The sequence below is a fragment of the Euprymna scolopes genome, chromosome 3 (genome assembly GCF_053919585.1).
Source record: "Euprymna scolopes isolate OS-2025 chromosome 3, ASM5391958v1, whole genome shotgun sequence".
NCBI lineage: Eukaryota > Metazoa > Mollusca > Cephalopoda > Sepiida > Sepiolidae > Euprymna > Euprymna scolopes.
This window is the reverse complement of record NC_136484.1, coordinates 128,452,225-128,470,503: the sequence shown is the minus strand read 5'-3', so window position 1 is coordinate 128,470,503 and position 18,279 is coordinate 128,452,225. Positions and strand designations below refer to the sequence as shown.

General features: G+C 34.4%; 1 protein-coding gene across 4 annotated transcripts in view; it reads left to right on the top strand.

Annotated features, from left to right (window-relative positions):
* Nucleotides 1–18,279, top strand: part of LOC145258992 (glycine receptor subunit alphaZ1-like) — a 441,610-nt gene that overhangs the window by 359,085 nt on the left and 64,246 nt on the right. For all 4 annotated transcript variants that reach the window (XM_080116658.1, XM_080116659.1, XM_080116657.1 and 1 more), the window contains one exon: nucleotides 7,475–7,539. In XM_080116658.1, coding sequence (XP_079972784.1) covers nucleotides 7,525–7,539 — 15 coding nt within the window. In that variant the 5' untranslated portion in view covers nucleotides 7,475–7,524. The remainder of the gene's footprint in view (nucleotides 1–7,474; nucleotides 7,540–18,279) is intronic.

The following is an 18,279-nucleotide window of genomic DNA, read 5'->3' as shown; positions in this document are numbered from 1 at the left end:
TTATTGAAGGCACCTCGCATTTTCTCTACAAACGTCTTTTTTAGTGTTCTTTTCAATTCAAAAGATGAAAACAAATAAATCGCTATAAAATAATCAATAACCAAAATGAAGAATATTTTTTAATTTTAAATATATTACCTTGGTGATACCTTTGGAGCACAGGGAGGAGCTGGTGTTTTGTTGTTGTTGTTGTTGAGCATCATGCATTCCCAAAGGAATCAGATTATTGTTGACATTCGTTTCCCCGATATCTTTCTAATTTGAATTCTTTCTAGAAAAATATTGAGTACTTATGGGAGGGACCACATGAGAATTGCCGACATTTCTCAGCGAAAGTGTTTCTGTAAAACAAAGTGGATTCCAACTTTGCAACCCTAGGTTGTCAGTCTGTATCGTTAACTACTTAGCCACCATCATCTTCTAGGAAATGGTGCTAGTTTTTTTTTTTTTTTATGGAAATCGTTCCAGACAAGGTTAGTTGGTTGTTTTACAGCATATCAACCCTTTTCAGGTTATTTAATGCCGAATTCAAAGATTTTGAAGAAAAATTCTTTAATAGAATATATTTGTTGTTTTCAAGTCGGTTTCTATTTAACCCATAGTTGGGACCCTAACAGGTACTACCACTCCGTGTTCAGAGTGAACCTGGGAGCAATAGCAATTAAAGAGTGGCTCCACACTCCCCAAAGCCCGCAAGCTGGGGTCTCACCACTGGATATAGTTTAAGGTCATATCCAGGACCTCCAGACAAGGCATGGAGCCACTTCATGTAAGGAGCTAAAAAGAAAGTAAAAAATTAGCCAATAATAAGTATTAGATGGATAGATTGTGAAGCAGAAAACAGCAATTCTTCCCCCTATGTCAAAAACATTGCTCATGAAATGAGAGGGCTAAAGGACAAAATAAGAGAATCGAGTTATGAGGCTGCCAAAAGTAAACCCATGGCCTATATTCTGTTCTCTTGCAACAATTAGAAGAAAATGGAGAAATTCTAGGGAACTTCTGTGAGCTTGACCAAGGGAAGAAACTATTGGGTATGTGTACGAAGTGTGAGGATGTATAGAAATGAAATGTGGGCAGTGAGGATTGAGGATATGCGTTGCATGGAAAAAAATAATATGACAATGATATGTGTAATGTGAGTCTGAAAGACAGACTCAGATCTGATAACCTCAAAGGAAGATGAAATCTGGATAGTATAGGGAGATTTACTTAGAACAGGATACTTTGTTGGTGTGGTCATGTTAAAAGAATGGATAAGTGTTCTTGAGTTAGTAGATGTAGAACAGTTTATGTAACAAGATCAGTTATTAAAAAAGGCTAAGGAAACATGAGTGATAAGGATAAAATTGAGAGAGAAAAAATGGAATAAAAATCTGACCAGAGACAGGTTCATTTAAAGTCAATTTCTAGCCGCTGCGTGGAGTATAGGTGTCACATCTGAGCTGGTGAACCAGCTGCTAGTTATCTATCCCTTTTAGAAAAGGTAAAAAAAAAGAAAAGAAATGTGTTACTAATTTCATAGGTCACACACTGTCCTTGTGCTTGTTTTATTAGTATTTCAATAGAATGTGCTTCGACTAACTTGCTGCTCCTGGATCCTATCAACATAAATACATGCAACCAAACCAACAATCAGCTAAATCCCACCTCTTCACTGTTGAGGTCCATAAATGCCATAGACTTTTCGACTCTAATAGCTCCTTTCCTTAAACTGCTATGTTTTGAAATTCCTCCTTGCTCCATGTTTTCTGACTTTACCAACATGCAGAAACTTAAATGTAATGTAAACAACTATATTACAATGAAACTTCTCACTTAGGATGCTCTTTATGAATCTAATTTCTAATCATTACTAGCCCCTTATCTTTCAGTGGTCATTTGCCTTGTTTGAGATGAATCAAGGTAAAAAGCAAAACAAAAAGAAGCCGTCAAACACATGCCAGCATGTACAAATAACGTGATTGATGATGATGATGATGATGTAAATGATTAAAAGTCAAGCTTTTATGAACTGTTAAAAGTGCAATTCTTAATTATTGAGTCATAACCGTAAGAATATCTGATTACATAGGAAAAGCCAGCGTAATTATTTTTACACCTGCCAAAAAGTGCAAGAAGCAGCACTGCCGCATTTATTTCAATGGAAGGAAATATTTAACCTTTTACCTGTTCTGCGCATCATAGGCAGTGTAGCACTTCCGGTGCATATGTTTGTGTTATGGCTCGCAAGTAACCACAAAGAAAAACAAAACAACGGAGACCAGTTTAAACATCTATTACATGAAAAACGGAAAGGTTACAAGGGAAACGTTACAAACGAACAGTGTAGATACTTCACCGATCATGCGAGAGTCGCTCTGGAATTTTACATAGACTGCTGGAACAGCCCACTCACTATATTCAATTTTAGTCAGTATACCGATATTTTCTAATCAATCCAGTTCCTGATTTATCTTCTTCAGAGGTGCGAACGGGAAACTACGTTTTTTTTTCTTTTTTTTTTTTTTTAAGCAACGGTATGCCCAGTTTTACCTTAAAATCAGCGGCCATTTTTGTGCATCTCCCAAGGCCAGGAGAAAATACATTTGGGAATTCTTTTTAAACTGGTCATAAGTTTCTCAGTTTCAGCTGGATGGGTTTCTATTTTTTTTTTTGTTTGGAAAATGTGGATATAGGAAGATCCCACAAATGAAAGTCATCCATGCTATCGGAACCAAACAGGTTCTCACTATTCTTTAAGACATACATTTTTAGTTTTTTCGTTTTTCCCAGCAAGGCCACGTTGGTGATTACTTCACCCTCAAAATTAATTTTTGTACTATTGACGACCGTCGCCGTTCTGTTGGTTCTTAGCATAGTCGGTTTTCGTAATTTCTTCCATATTTTGAAATTTTAATTGAAAGATCTGACCCACTGTCTAATTGAAATTTAATATCCTTGCCGAGAATGTTGACCGTTACGTATTTGCGTCGGTTTTTATCTACGACGTCTATTGTTTGACGTACCTGGCTTTTGTTCTGATTTTTCATGCAGTGAGAGCTTTTATTACATATCAGGCATCTTTTTGTTAAAAATGGGCAATCCTTTACCCAGTGTTTTCCACCACATCTGAAGCAAGGGCTCGGTGCTTTTGATTTTTCCGACTTTTGGGAGTAATTCTCTGTGTACCGTTTCGACGGGGTTTTCTTCGTTATTTTTTTTTTCATATTTGTGGTGCCTGCTTCGATATTTCTCGCATTTTTTTTTTTATTATTATTTCAACTTTTTGACAATCCTCAGTCAATTCTTGCAGTGTTAAGTTCGGTTCGTTTTCTAACTTCGTAAGAACTCTGCGCCTGATTTCCGCATCTTTTCCCCAGGTTAAACTTTGTGCAAAAACAAGGCATTTAAAATTGTCTGCTGTTAATTCAGGCAACTCAATGTCATCACAATGCTTGCCGCGTACGTGGAAAAGTCGTCATTATCGTCTTTGGTCACACTCAAACATCTCCATCGCTTATGAAAAACAGACGTTTTCGGGGAGAACAGTTCTGTTAACAGATTTACCGTCTCATTGAACGATAAATCCGCAGTTTTCCGTGGCAAGATGTAATCTACGAATTTGTCATGTTCAGCCGTTTCAAGTTTTCGCAGCAGCAGTTTGGTCTTCTGGTCAGACCAGTTACCGCAGTTGATATTGAAAAAGTCTTCATATCTCCTGGAATAAGCTTCAAATGATTTTTCATCTTCCACGTACTTAAAATTATCTATTGCGGATCAATCATATTATATTTTGAGAAAAAGCTGAATCGTTTTCAGAGTGCGCGTTTTCAGAGTGCGCGTTATTCTTTGTAATTTCTGCAAGTAATTCTTCTGTTCGTAATTGACATTTTGCAAATAGTTCCGCTGTACATTGTTGGCGTTCTGCCAATTTTTTGTGCAACTCGGCAGACTGTTTTTGAGCTTCGGCTGCTTGTTTTTGTAATTCCTTTTGATGATCGTCTGTTCGTTGTTGACGTCGGCTGCTTCAATTTGCAACTTAGTCAAATATGGTAACGCTAATTTTAGTTCGTCCATTTTGTCTGGTTGAATTTAGCAATTTTAAAACGTTCGTTGTCTGGTTAAAAAAACTTTGTCTGGTTGGACTTAACAAAACGTTTTGATTTTTCCTATCAGGACAATAAAACAAAGCAAATATATATATATATATATATATATATATATATATATATATATATATATATATATATATATATATTAATCTAGGGAAACAGTTAATTGTTCAAAAAAATAAAAATCAAGTATATATTTCCCTTTGAAAAAAAAGATAAAGCAACGATTTACTTTTTAGTAGAAAAAAAAAGCGAACTATTTTTTTTGCAAAGTAAAGATTTATCTTTTAATTAGCGACGAACTCCCCCCCCGCCTCTTTTTCGTTCCGTAATTGTCTTTTTTTTTTAGGTGAATTAACCGTTGTTAAGCGTATTTTTGTTTTAATTTCCGCGAGTCCTTCAGTCGCAAGTGTTATGCTACACTTTCTTAAACGCGATAAACATTTGAGTTCAACGTCGTTAATGTTTACAGAACATTATTTAAGACGTGACTACGTTTCTTGAATCCAATGTCGCCAGTGTTATGGGAACACTGCTTTAGACGTGAATATGCATCTCGAATCTAATGTCGCCAGTATTATGGCTCGCAAGTAGCCACAAAGAAGAACAAAACAACGGAGAAAAGTTTAAACATGTATTACATGAAAAACGGAAAGGTTACAAACGAACAGTAACTTCACCGAGCATACGACGCTCTGGAATTAGATCCCCCTCCTGGGACCGTCATGCGGAAAGTTTATATGGACGATGGATGGATTAGTCCATTTGGAGGGCGGCTCCCCACAACAGTTTGTCTAATGCATTTGTTTTGAAAAATGGATGTAGTGAGAACATAAACAAGCAGCCAAATAGCCCACTCGCCTTCTATAATCTTGAAGAATGCTATTCACTAGGTGTATCAGATTTTTTGTAGGAATTTTTGACACCCCTACAACGAAACTGCGAATAAAATATAAAAAAAAACTCGTAATTTCTCTTTTAAAAGTGGGTTGTTTATTTTCTTTATGGATTATACTTCCAAAATAAACTATTAAAGTTGTTTTAAAAGCAATAGAATTTTTTTTTAAAAAAACAGTAATTAATTTTACGAACTCAATATTTTTCAATTTTTAAACTTTAAAAATCTATCAAAATTTTTCTATTGATTCTATTTTTACGATATTTTCAGAGCCAATGTGAAATTTTATGCTCTTTCCAATAAACCGAATGTAATATTTTAGACAAACGTTTTTTTTTAATTCACGCCCCCCCCATTTTCAAGTGTCTATTAAAAAGTAAATAATTAACTTACTCACCAAAGTTTTATGTATCAATAAATTGAAGAGAAAAGGTCAATAAATAATATATTCAAATTTAAAACAGAAAAAGTAGTGTTTTTTAGAAATTTACCTGTAAAGTTTGAAGCTTAAAACCATTTTTTTAAAACCACGTTGTTTGTTTTTTCTTTTTTTTTTTTTAATGAAACCTTGGTCCTTGCTCCTTTAATTGAAAAAAAAATAGGGCTTGAATTACATTTTTCGAGTAGTTATAAGCTTGGAAAGACAGGGGGTCGAATAATTCACGCCTCCCATTTTAAATGTTTATTAAAAAGTAAATAATTAATTTACTCACCAAAGTGTTATATATCACAAATTGAAGAGAAAAGGTCAATAAATAATATATTCAAATTTAAAACAAAAAAGTAGTGTTTTTTTTAGAAATTTACCTGTAAAGTCCGAAGTTTAAAACCTTTAAAAAAAACAAACAAAAAAAAAAAAACACGTTTTTTTTTTTTAATGAAACTTTGGTCCTTGCTCCTTTAATTGAAAAAAACCTGAGGGCTTGAATTACATTTTTCGAGGAGTTATAAGCTTGGAAAAACGGGGTGAAATTATTCACTATTTTACACGAAATTTCTGACACACCTAGCTGTTCACCGGTTGCCATGACAAATAACACCCTCCCTGAGAGTACATCTTACAAACTCCACAGTATAACATTCACAGGCAACACACATTAGAAAAAATACATTGAGGGCATTGCTAAGATTGCTGTAAAGAAGGTGGGCTCTCCTTACCATGCTAGAAAATTACTCACACCAGAGTACATCAGGTCAAGTGTGTCGTTAATTCAATAATAATAATAATAATAATAATAATAATAATAATAATAATAATAATAATAATAATAATAATAACTAGCGGGACCTATGGAAATTACACAGGGGACTCATTCATACGTAATATATTGATGTTGGCGGTCTGTAGACGTTCAGCGTGAATGGAGATGCTCTGATATTGTTGTAGCTCTTTTGTTAAAACTGCAAAACCAGAACTTATGAATATATATATATATATATATATATATATATATATATATATATATATATATATATATATATATATATATATATATATATATATATATATATCCTTCAGCTATAATTGACACCGAAACCAAAAACTTATGAAGAATTCTTGATAAAATTATTTATAAAAAAATAGATGATTTAAGTGCCATTAGCTTTAATCGAAACTGAAACCAAAATTTATGAAGAATTCTTGGTAAAATTATTTATAAAAAAATAAATGACTTGCGTGCCATCAGCTATAATCGAAACCGAAACATCTTGGTAAAATTATATATTACAAGAAATGGAAGTCCATAACAATTAAACGACAGTCATTTGGATGTAAGTATGACACACAAAATAAATAACCGACAGGCTATCCTATTAATATATAGATAATAATAATAACAAAAAAGAACAAAACAAAAAAAAAAAAACAACAAAAAAAATAACAATAATAATAATAATAATAATAATAATAATAATAATAATAATAATGATGATAATAATAATAATAAAAAAAAAAATGCCGAGAAGATTATATAATGCAAATTTTTATTGACATAGATCAACATATCGTATATTGAATATCTGGTATCGTTTTGGTATCGAAATGATTCTGAATTATTCCGTTCCCGCTCCGATACTGATTACAGATATTTTGAAAAACTACTGACGTTCCGCGTAATCGTTTCATCATTAATATAAAGCATAAAAAAGGCGCACCAATTATAAGTATACGTGCGAAACGTTTAGATTCAAGAAATTCGGCGATTTTGAATTGAGCAGTGTCATTATGAGTAAGAAATTAAATGTTTTTATTAAACAAAATGGAATTAAAATGGCTTCTGGCTGTTATCACTTTGTGGCGCACCAATAATCATTCGGCGGCACATTAATGCCACTGCTCTAATTCTCCAACCTGTTTATTATAAGCAGAAATTGACGCTCGTTTCCGAAAAAAAGATTCTAACAAAAAACTGCCACTGCATTTAACAAAAACACTTTCTTGTGACAATTTCATGACGATTCTTTCAAATTTTCTCCACAGGATCACCTACAATTGTAACTGTGGATTTCTTCTTGGAGACAGTTGGAGAAATGGATTACTTGAAGGTATTTCTTCTATTCATTTTCTTTTCATGCATGTATTTTTTTTCTTGCTTGAATAATGATTTATATTCTAATCGAGCATTTTATTTTTTTGGTCTGTCTATCCGTTTGTCCTTATAGGCTCCAAAACTACTTGACAAAATCGAACTAAAATTTGCATGAAGCATCCTGGGAATGCCAGAGATAAACAAGCTCCTCCTCCTCCTCCTCCTCCTCCTCCTCCTCCTACTACTACTACTACTACTACTACTACTACTACTACTACTACTACTACTCAAAATAATAATGAATAATGAATAATTAAACACATTGAACACTTAATAGTTTTTAACACTACTGTTCACAATTTCATCAAATTTGGAATGGAACATCCTTGAGTTTCTGGGTGTGTCATAGGAGTATACAAATGTTTAAACTGCTGCTACTACTACTACTACTACTACTACTACTACTGCTGCTGCTGCTTTTGTTGCTGTAGTTGTTGAGCATCATTCATTCATTTTTTGTATGAGTCAGATAATTTTTGTTGGCATTCATTTCTCCGATATCTTTCTACCTAGAATTATTTCTAGAATTCATCAGTTATTGCAGGAGGGATCACGTGAAGGTTGCCAACATTCCTAGGTCAAAGTGATTCTGTGGAACGAACTGGACTCGAACTTGGTACACCCAGGTTATCAGTCTGTGTAACCTCCCTGTTACTGTTGTTAGCAACAAGTTGAACTTACATGTAGCATAGAATGTGGATATGTTGACATCTCCTTTTGATTGAGGTCCTTCTTATAGATGTGGAGCACTGCATGTTCACTAAGTATTCTATATCAGCCTCGATACCGAGGTCAACAAGGACGAGCACTTGCTTCAAGTCATTGAGGAAGGTTGCCATCTGCAGGCATTCAGTGGTAATTTCACATGCAGCAATGCAACGTTTTTTATCCTCACTTTGCGTCACAGTGGATGATGACTGAACGTCCTTGCTTGCTATAAATTCTTCATAGACGTATTGGCAAGGATAATCAGTCTGATGCTACCAGCTACTGGTTTCCTGGGTTAAAATGAACCAAACATTGATGCTGTGGAACACAATACCACGGGACTGATTCTCTACAGATTATAACATGATCGTGTTCAAGTCAAATGTGAGCAAATACTTGTGGAGCTGTCCTCTTAAGTAATCAAATTCTACCAATTCCGTTCATTGTGTTCAATCCTCTCATAATATTGTTCATCATGCAACTAACAATCTCATTAATATTTATCCTCGAGTGGTTTTTGGCCTTTGTAGGTGATGACTCGTTAGTGTTTAAAAAATGGCCAACAAAGCATGCTTGACAAGCGTAATCATCGTGCAGAGCAGATGAAGAAAAAAAAGGATGTAGTATCTGTTCTGCTGCTACACTTCATCTGTTTTGTGCATGGCAAGTGAGGAGAAATCGTTCTAGACTGGGACAATTTTTATTTTTGTTCCGATCTAGAATGTGCCCTTTTTTTACATAGGGTCACCACTTATCAAGGCCCGGAGGCCACTCAAGGATAAGGGTTATTAAGTGTACAGTAATCAATAGGATAATATCGTATAGTAATCGTTAATAATGGAAATTTGGTAAATTGGATCACTTAAGGGGGCGGTTCATCAAGAATTTGTTTATGTTAGACTTGAAGACAACCAAGTTGTAGTCAGCTGGGAAACAGGCAAACGGAAGAGAGTTCCACGGGCGTGCAGTTCTAAGAAAGAAGCGTTTTTAATGGAATCTATGTTTTGATTTAGGCACAGATAAAGAGTAGGGGGAATTATTGACAGTGGTTTCAGCTAGATGGGTGTTTTTCGTGAAAGATTGGCGAGGGGGGGACGAGAGATTGGAGCTCAGACGAGCACTTGCCATGGAAATAACGATAAAACAAAAACAGGCTAGCAACGTCACTTGTGTGGGAAAGAGGTTGCAGGGAAGAGAAAAGGGCATCCCCCACTAAGTTATGGTACAAAGTCTATTTTGTACTTTGTCAAGGCAGGATAAGCTGCTTCTAGCAGCTCCTACCCAGATGTGGCAGCAGTACTCCATCCTTAGACGTACTTGGCTTGTATATAGATATAGAATTGCATCAGCAGTGAGATATCTACTGGAGCAGTAGAAGGATCTCACCATTTTTCTAGCGACCTTGCCAACTTTTGTGGATCTAGATTTTTATTGATGTTAAAAAACGGCTTTGATCTGACCCTGCCCTTCTGGGAAGGGAAGTAAATAAGGACAATGACAAAACTTCCACCCATCAAGAAAACGATGAGTCCTCTTCTTCATCATCTCCACTGCCAGACTGCAGTTCTTTTTCATCATTTCTACCACTTAGACAAATTAAACCAATCATTTTTCTATATGTTCCAGCATCCTTCTTTTTTTGTTTCATTCTCCTTCAGCCAAAGTTCTCAAAAATCAAGAGGTCCGTTCATGGGGCTAACACTTCCTAGGGACTAACACTTGATTTCTATATGATATGCAGTGGTATCCGAAAATTGCTTTAACGTTCTCCTTTACATCTCAAACACTCAATTAGTATAGAAGAACATAATTTCCCTCTCTCCGATTGGTCATGTATTTTATACTATATCTTTCTTTTTGGTCTATTGGTCTTACTGGATTCCAGGACAAGAATTCAGCTAGTTTGGTAGAGTATCAAGCTTCGTGGTGCTACTTGAAGTAACATTACTTAGAGAAGGTGCATTATTTCTTGTAGGCACTCAAGTTCTCTCTTTTCCGAGTTCATGTGCTAATGTCTAGGGACGCAAATATAATCAACAATGCTATGATATCAATGAAGAATATATGATAATCTACTTTAGATCATCATTGTTTTGTATGGACTTCATTTTGTGTACTTGTTATGGTTGGCTACTAGTTTATGTGTCATTGTTTGGTGCATTTGCTCACCTTGAAGAGGATTTGTTTATTACAATAGTTACACATTTTTAGCAAAGTTGTATTGCTATCCTCTCCTTCTATCTCTCTTTCTCTCTTTCTCTATCTCCCCTCTCTCTATATATAACTTTCTCTCTCTCTCTCTCTCTCTCTCTCTCTCTCTCTCTCTTTCTCTCTCTCTCTCTCTCTCTCTCTTTCTCTCTCTCTCTCTCTCTCTCTCTCTCTCTCTCTCTCTCTCTATATATATATATATATATATATATATATATATATATATATATATATATATATATATATATCCCTCTATCTTTCTCCCCTCCCCCTCTCTCAATATTATTCTATACAACCTTTCCAATTAGTACATCTGCTACTTCTGCGATAATGTTTTACTAGTCTCGCATTTCATTTATTACAACATCCGGTTTTGACTTGTAAATTCACAATAACAATTAATATGAGTTGTGCCCACGTTGAAATATTTATTTGCAGAAATATCAAAAATTAACATTTACTACAAATTAGGCACAAGGCCATTAAGAAATGTGGGGGTAAAAAGGGTGTCATTGGTTATCCTTCGTCACAGATAATAACAAATGCCCAGCCTACTCTTAATTAGAATCATCACAGTCACCACAATACCACATTTACACAAGGGACCGTCCTATTTAAGATATACTCACACTGATTTGAAAATTTTAATTTTTGATAAATATATATATAATATATAATATTATAAAAAATATATATATAGATATATATCTATATATAATATATAATATTATAAATATATATATATATATATATATATATATATATATATATATATATATATTTATTTATCTATAAAATATATGTGTAAATATATAGGTAAACCCGCCATTGCTTAGGATTGAATGAGGATCAGCGAATGTTCTACACTTCCAATACTTTTATTATCATCGAAATTAGTGAAGTCGCCCATTTTTCAATCAAATTTATTGATTGCTTTCTCTAGTCGGGGACCCACCACAGTGCACCAGGAGGAAACTTCACAGGACCCCCTGCAGTGACTTCATCTATGATACATTGTAGTCTGCAGCTCACTGTAGAGAACCTACTATGGATTTTATAAAATTATTTTTATATAATGTTTTTTTTTGTTTTTTTTTTTTACACAGACATCACCACATTATCAAGTCCAAGAGGCCACTCGAGGATAAGGGTTAAAGAGTGTACAGTAGAAATTGGACAATATAGTAATCATTAGTAATGGAACTTCGGTAAATTTGTTAACTTATATGGAACGGCTCATCAAGAACTTGTTTACGTTAGACTTGAACACAACCATATTGTAGTCAGCTGGAAAGCAGGAAAACGGAAGACAATTCCACAGGCGTGCAGTTCTAAGATTTGTTCATGGAATCTACGTTTAGGTTTAGGCACAGATAAAGAGTGGGGAGAATTATTGATAGTGTGTACAGCTAGATGGGTGTTTCTTGTGAAAGTTTGGCGAGGGAAGACCATAGACTGAAGCTCAGTCGAACACTTTCCATGAAAATAACGATACATCAGAGACAAACTCGCAACATCTCTTCTGTGAGATAGAGGTTGCAGGGAAGAGAAAAGGATATCTCCTACGAGGCTACGAAGTCTATTTTGAACTTTTTCAAGGCAGGACTAGTCCTTTCTAGCAGCTCCTGCCCAGATGTGGCAACAGTATTCCATCCTTGGACGTACCTGGCTCTTATATAGATAAAGAATTGCATCAGTAGTGAGATATCTACCCACCATTTTTCCAGTGGCCTTGGCAACAGATTTGATGTACGTGTTCCATTTAAGATCAGGAGTAACGGTCAAGCCCAGAAGCTTGTCAAAACTTAAATGCAAAAGTCAAGTATTATGGTTCAGTTGTGCTCTAAACAGAAACATTCATTTCAAACGCGCCTCTGTCTTATCAAAGATCCTACTGTTGATTTTATACGCCATGCTCTTTTACTTGTGTTGTGATAAAACTTCTCAAATACACTTGTGATGTTAAGCTGTATAAGGGTGTTAACTTTGAGCAAAAGTGAACTGTTTCTTCTTTATTCGGATTTTTTCGATTATCAATTTTCAATACTTATTGGAGACATCCTGATGTAAAAAATAAACTCTATCTAAGAACACTCCCAGACGCATTAAGTACATTTGTGTGAAATTAAAAAAACATCGGCCCTGTCATTTTGTAGTTCATAGGGTACAAATTCACACACATACAGACAGACAAAGTGCCTTTTATATATAATTAGAGATACATACACATATTTATTTGGAAGCAAACAGAGAATGGAGAAAGAACAAAAAAAATCTTAACACTAATGCCAACTTTGATAATTGAATTCTGAAGTAACTAAATGATGTATACATATACAAAACTACTGACTGACTACTTCCGGCAAGGAGATTATGTCTTTGGTCGAGTTTGTTTGTTGGTCTGTCACTTTGTTTGTTTGTTTGTGTACAGGTTAGGATTCATTTCACTTGACCACTCATTAAACTTGGTCAAAATCTTGGTCATGGTCTAACTTCAAACTGATTTAATTGGTTAGGGAAAAAGTAAAAAAATGACACTTTTAGCCATAATTTTGGTTCTGTCCATTATAGAAACTTACTACTTGGCTCATATTGTAGCTAATGAAGTCTCACATCTTATACAGTTGTATAACCTTTATGTTTGACATGCAGCAGTTTAGTCAAGGTCGATGTTTGGATGGAAATTCAACTTCCGATTTTTCCAAACTTTTTGTATCTTTTTCTTTTTTTTTTGTTACATAGGTATCACCACTTATTAAGACCCAGAGGCAACTCGAGGATAAGGGTTAAAGAGTGTACAGTAGTCAATTGAACAATATAGTAATTGCTAGTAATGGAAATTCGGTGAATTTGTTAAGTGGAACAGCTCATCAAGAACTTGTTCACATTGGACTTGAAGACAACCATATTGTAGTTAGCTGGAAAGCAGAAAAACAGAAGACAGTTCCACAGGCGTGCAGTTCTAAGAAAGAAGCTTTGTTCATAGAATCTACGTTTAGGTTTAGACACAGATAAAGAGTGGGGGGGGGGAATTATTGATAGTGTTTTCAGCTAGACGAGTGTTTCTTGTGAAAGTTTGGCAAGGGGGGACCATAGATTGAAGCTCAGTCGAGCACTTGCCATGAAAATAATGATAAAGCAAAGGCAAATTCGCAACATCTCTTCTGTGAGAAAGAGGTTGCAGGGAAAAGAAAAGGATATTTCCTACGAGGCTACAAAGTCTATTTTGAACTCTATCAAGGCAGGACAAGTCCTTTCTAGCAGCTCCTGCCCAGATGTGGCAAAAGTACTCCATCCTTGGACGTACCTGGCTCTTATATAGATAGAGAATTACATCAGTAGTGAGATATCTACTGGATCGATAGAAGGATCCCTCCATTTTCCCAGCGGCCTTGGCAACGGATTTGATGCATGTGTTCCATTTCAGATTAGGAGTAAAAGTCAAGGCAGAAGCTTGTCAAAACATGAGGCCTCCCCAAGAATACTCTTTGATATCATGTAACTCACAAATATACAAGTGGATAGGCATAACACTAAAACAAATTAGATTTGGTGTTTAGATTAAAAATAATAATGTGGTTTAGTTTTTCTTCTTCTTCTTCTTCTTCTTATTATTTTTATTATTATTCAAAACAGAAAATACTTAGCCTAAAAACGTCTTTAAAATTACTTTTGAAGTGTCATGGAAGCAAATCAAATCAGCCATTCTAGGAATATAATCACCATCTAAAATTCAAACCTGGTCTGATAAATAGTTTTTCTAGCATAACTTTGAGAATATTTCATACAATATAAAGAGGTAAAGCCTAGATAAGACTTTCACCCATCCTTACATTGTCAGGCGATAATACAGACTCTCATGACTAACTTCTGTTTTTATTTTTTTAGATAATAACAGTGTTGCTAAGCTGTTGACCAATCATAACCCGACGATGATTCATTTCTCCATAGAAAAATAGAATCATTAATAAAATTTACAATCCTTTTCGAAATACAATCATATTTTGTACAAATAAACGTCAGTCTATGTTTGACCAAGTTTCAGTTATGAATATTCAACAGTCTAGCCATATGCTAGAAAACTTTCTATTCTAATAGCTTATTTACTCAGACCGCTTGACTTTGAAATTTCCTTCTTGCTCATGTTTCCCCGACTGTACAAACATAAAAGAATAAATATAATGTGAACAAACACCTTGCTGCACATTTCCACACTTAGGATGTCCCTTATAAATATGGTCCTAATCCCAGTAGCCCTAACGTCTCAGTGCCAATATGCCCTGCTTGGTGAGAATAACATTAGAAAATTAATTGTTCAAACGAGAATTTAACTGACAGATGAATAGATGGATAGATATATTGAAATGAAAGAAACAGTAGAAGAATAGAAATATCTATTTACAGACAAATTCACTCAAATGAAGGCAGATTTTTGGAATATATTTGCATAATCATTCAAAATTCACTTCAAAATCTAGTGAGTGATGATTTCGTCTCTTTCCCTACAATCCTTTTCTTATGAAATAAAAGTAACTAGTCTTTCTCTACTCTATCATTATTTTCAGTAAAAAAAAAGTGCACAACTTAGTTCCAATCTTTGACTTCTTTTGTATGTCATTTACAGCAAAAACTCATTTTCTACCACAACGAAAAAAGAAATTTTTAGTGGAAACAAAATATATTGAAAAAAAAAGAAAAAGAAAAGAAAAATACAATAAATAAAGAGAAGTGGTTATACGTCATTCTGACTGCCAAGTGTGCATGACTTGTGCATAATGTAGCGAGACATACTCTCATGGTTTTTATAGTAAGTGAAAGAATTCATTGTAATCTGTAAGGTGGACATCACAGTAATTATCATGGAATTTCCACTTAGATAACAAGATAATCGTCTTCAAATTCAATGTTAATGGATTATGAACTGTCCTCACAAGTATTGAAACTCGCTTCATCCCGGCAATCATTCTCAATCCCCTTATTATTAGGTTCTTTATATTTCAACTGATAATCATTCCATAATATTAATCCTAATTCTGGAGTTGCTTATTCATTAGTTTAAAAAGAAAAAACAAAAAAAAAACAAAAAAAAAAAAAAAGAAAAAGAAGAAGAAAAAAAAAGAAAAAAAAAACCCAGTTGCAAAATGAACTGAACGTCAAAATCTGCATCATCCCTGCAACAGAGATAAACTTAAGGATACACTTAAAAAGACATGAGTTTATTTTTGTACCGCTGAGTATGAAGCATTCTCTCAGTGAATCTTTATATTCAATAACAACAAAAACAACAACAAAAAAAAATAGTTCGGTAGTTTTAAACCTGCGTGACACAGTGAAGTAATTTAATGATTAATTAATTTATATATCACAATGTTGCCTTAATCTAAGATTCAATACAAAGATACACCTTAGACCACGATAGTCGTAAACAAATAAACACAAATATCACCCAATACTGTTCTCGGAACCATTGAACAGAGGTGAATCTGCGAGTAGGGGAGGAAAGTTGTTAGAATGACAGTTTTTTTTTCTCTTTGCAAGACAGGTATTCAGTCTTGCAGTTACCACCGACTGAAACAGATGAATGCCTGACTGCATATAAATTATATAAAGCATGATTGATAAAATGAAATCTAAAAAGTAAATAATATTTTTTTCTAAGATACAAATAATATCTTGTCCAATTCTTGTTTAGTTAATCCTTTCAGCTTGCAGACTCTTTCTACCAAACATTTTTTTTTACTGACAAAACGGGGACGTAATGTCAACCAATATTTACTGTTTGGACCAGTGACATCAATATCACACTTTTGTCAGTCGCATTACTGACGGGAAGGATGAATTTATGGTCAGCTAGAACAAGTAAGCAAGGAAAATATGTGTTTCCTTTGATTGTGCTTAAATGCTGTGCTGTATATTCTTCCTATGATGTAGAACTTTGTTAGTTAAAGTTTACAAGTCTAATGATAGTTTTTTGGGGAAAAAACTTAAGCAAAATATGATATATTTGTACTAATAACATATAATAAGGAAGCACCTCCCCTGAAAAGGATAGTCAGAATCAAATATTGATATTCACAGCAGTAGAAAAAAGCTATTGATAAAGCAACATTCATGACCCCTGTACTACGTCTGTGACTACGATGTATATATTATTACAATATTGCCTTAAACCAAGATTCGATATAGAAATGCATCCTTGGACATGATAGTGTCACCATTGATAACAAACAAACAAAAAAAAACAAAAAAAACAAAAAAAAAACAGGGAAACAGCCCACAAGCTAACTAACAAAATACACGTGTGAAAAAAAAATCGATCTGTTGCTTTCTGGAAGTAATAGCAATAATAATCTTTGTCCGGATCAAATGTTACCTTTCTGATCATGCAGGCAATAAATAAAAAAATCACCTAGTCGACACTTAATTAACAAAACAATTGAGCATGAAGAGGACTGACAGTCTTTAGCTGATCACTGAACTAAAACGGGAGAATCAATATATAACAGCTACAACATCTTGTCTCAAAATGGAGAAACAACTTGTAAGGTAAAAATCTTTACCCAGCTGTCCACTCATTCAGTCAGGTGTTACATACACACACCAATATTATCAACGCATTATCTGTGTAAACTTTTCATACTTCATAAACAAGCAGGCCATGATCTAAAGAATTATTAAGTTTTGAGAGTAGAACCATTCTTGAAATGGAAAAATATAGTTTCAAGCCAAAAAAAAAAAAAAAAAATAGCAGTATAAATTCAGTTGGAGAAACTTTTCCAGGCAAAGAATTAACCCAGTCACGATCAGCATAAACGAAGTGGTGTTCTCCTATTAAGACGAGTAGATATCACTGAAGACGTTAACAAAAGTTGGTCTATTTTATTTCTGATACTCTATCATGCCAAAAATATTGCAACATGAAGTAAATTTTGGGGATTAAGTTCAGGAGATATTTGTCAATCTATCTTAATAATAACTAGCTGTACTACCCGGCATTACCCAGGAGTAATAGAGAAATGACTGCCACGTTTACAAACAAATGATGACTTTAATTTTTTTAATCAAAATATTTTGCGAGATAGGAATTTTTCAAACGTTCATTTTAGTACCTCATGTCCAAAGCTACAATATAATTAATATGGAGATGAGAAACACCTATGTACATATGCTGGAATATTCCTGGTGGAATCCTTTACCTCTACAAGAATCAGTTCTGCTGTCATATCTTAAGAAGTGCCACTGGGAGCGCCTTGACTGATGACAAAACCGACTTTGAAATCTAGTGGGAAGGCGATTTCTTCTTGTTCCTACAGCTTCTTTACCACAAAAGAGACGTTGCTAGCCTTTCTCTATAACTTATCATTATGTTCATGGTAAGTGATTGACTGAGTTTCAATCCTTGGTCTACCCCCCCCCTCATAAAACATTCACAGCAAAAACTTTCCTTTCTCTCTTCTCATGTATAAAAACCAAACAGAACTCCCATGAACAAAGTTTCTTTCCTAAAGCATTCCTGCCACAAGACAGTTTACCAACTGACTACAAGATGATCGTTTACAAGTCTAATGTAACAAAATAAAAAACTATTGAGTTGTCCTCTTGGATAATTATTTCCTCTGAAGTAATCTTCTGACCCTCTACAAGCATCAAGAGCGCAGACTAAACACCTTCTATCTGCGCAATATAAAAAATATCTTAGGTATTACATGGCAGGACCGCATTCCGAACAAAGACGTTCTTGCTAAACAAATCTTCCAAGCATGTTTGCCCTCCTCTCTCA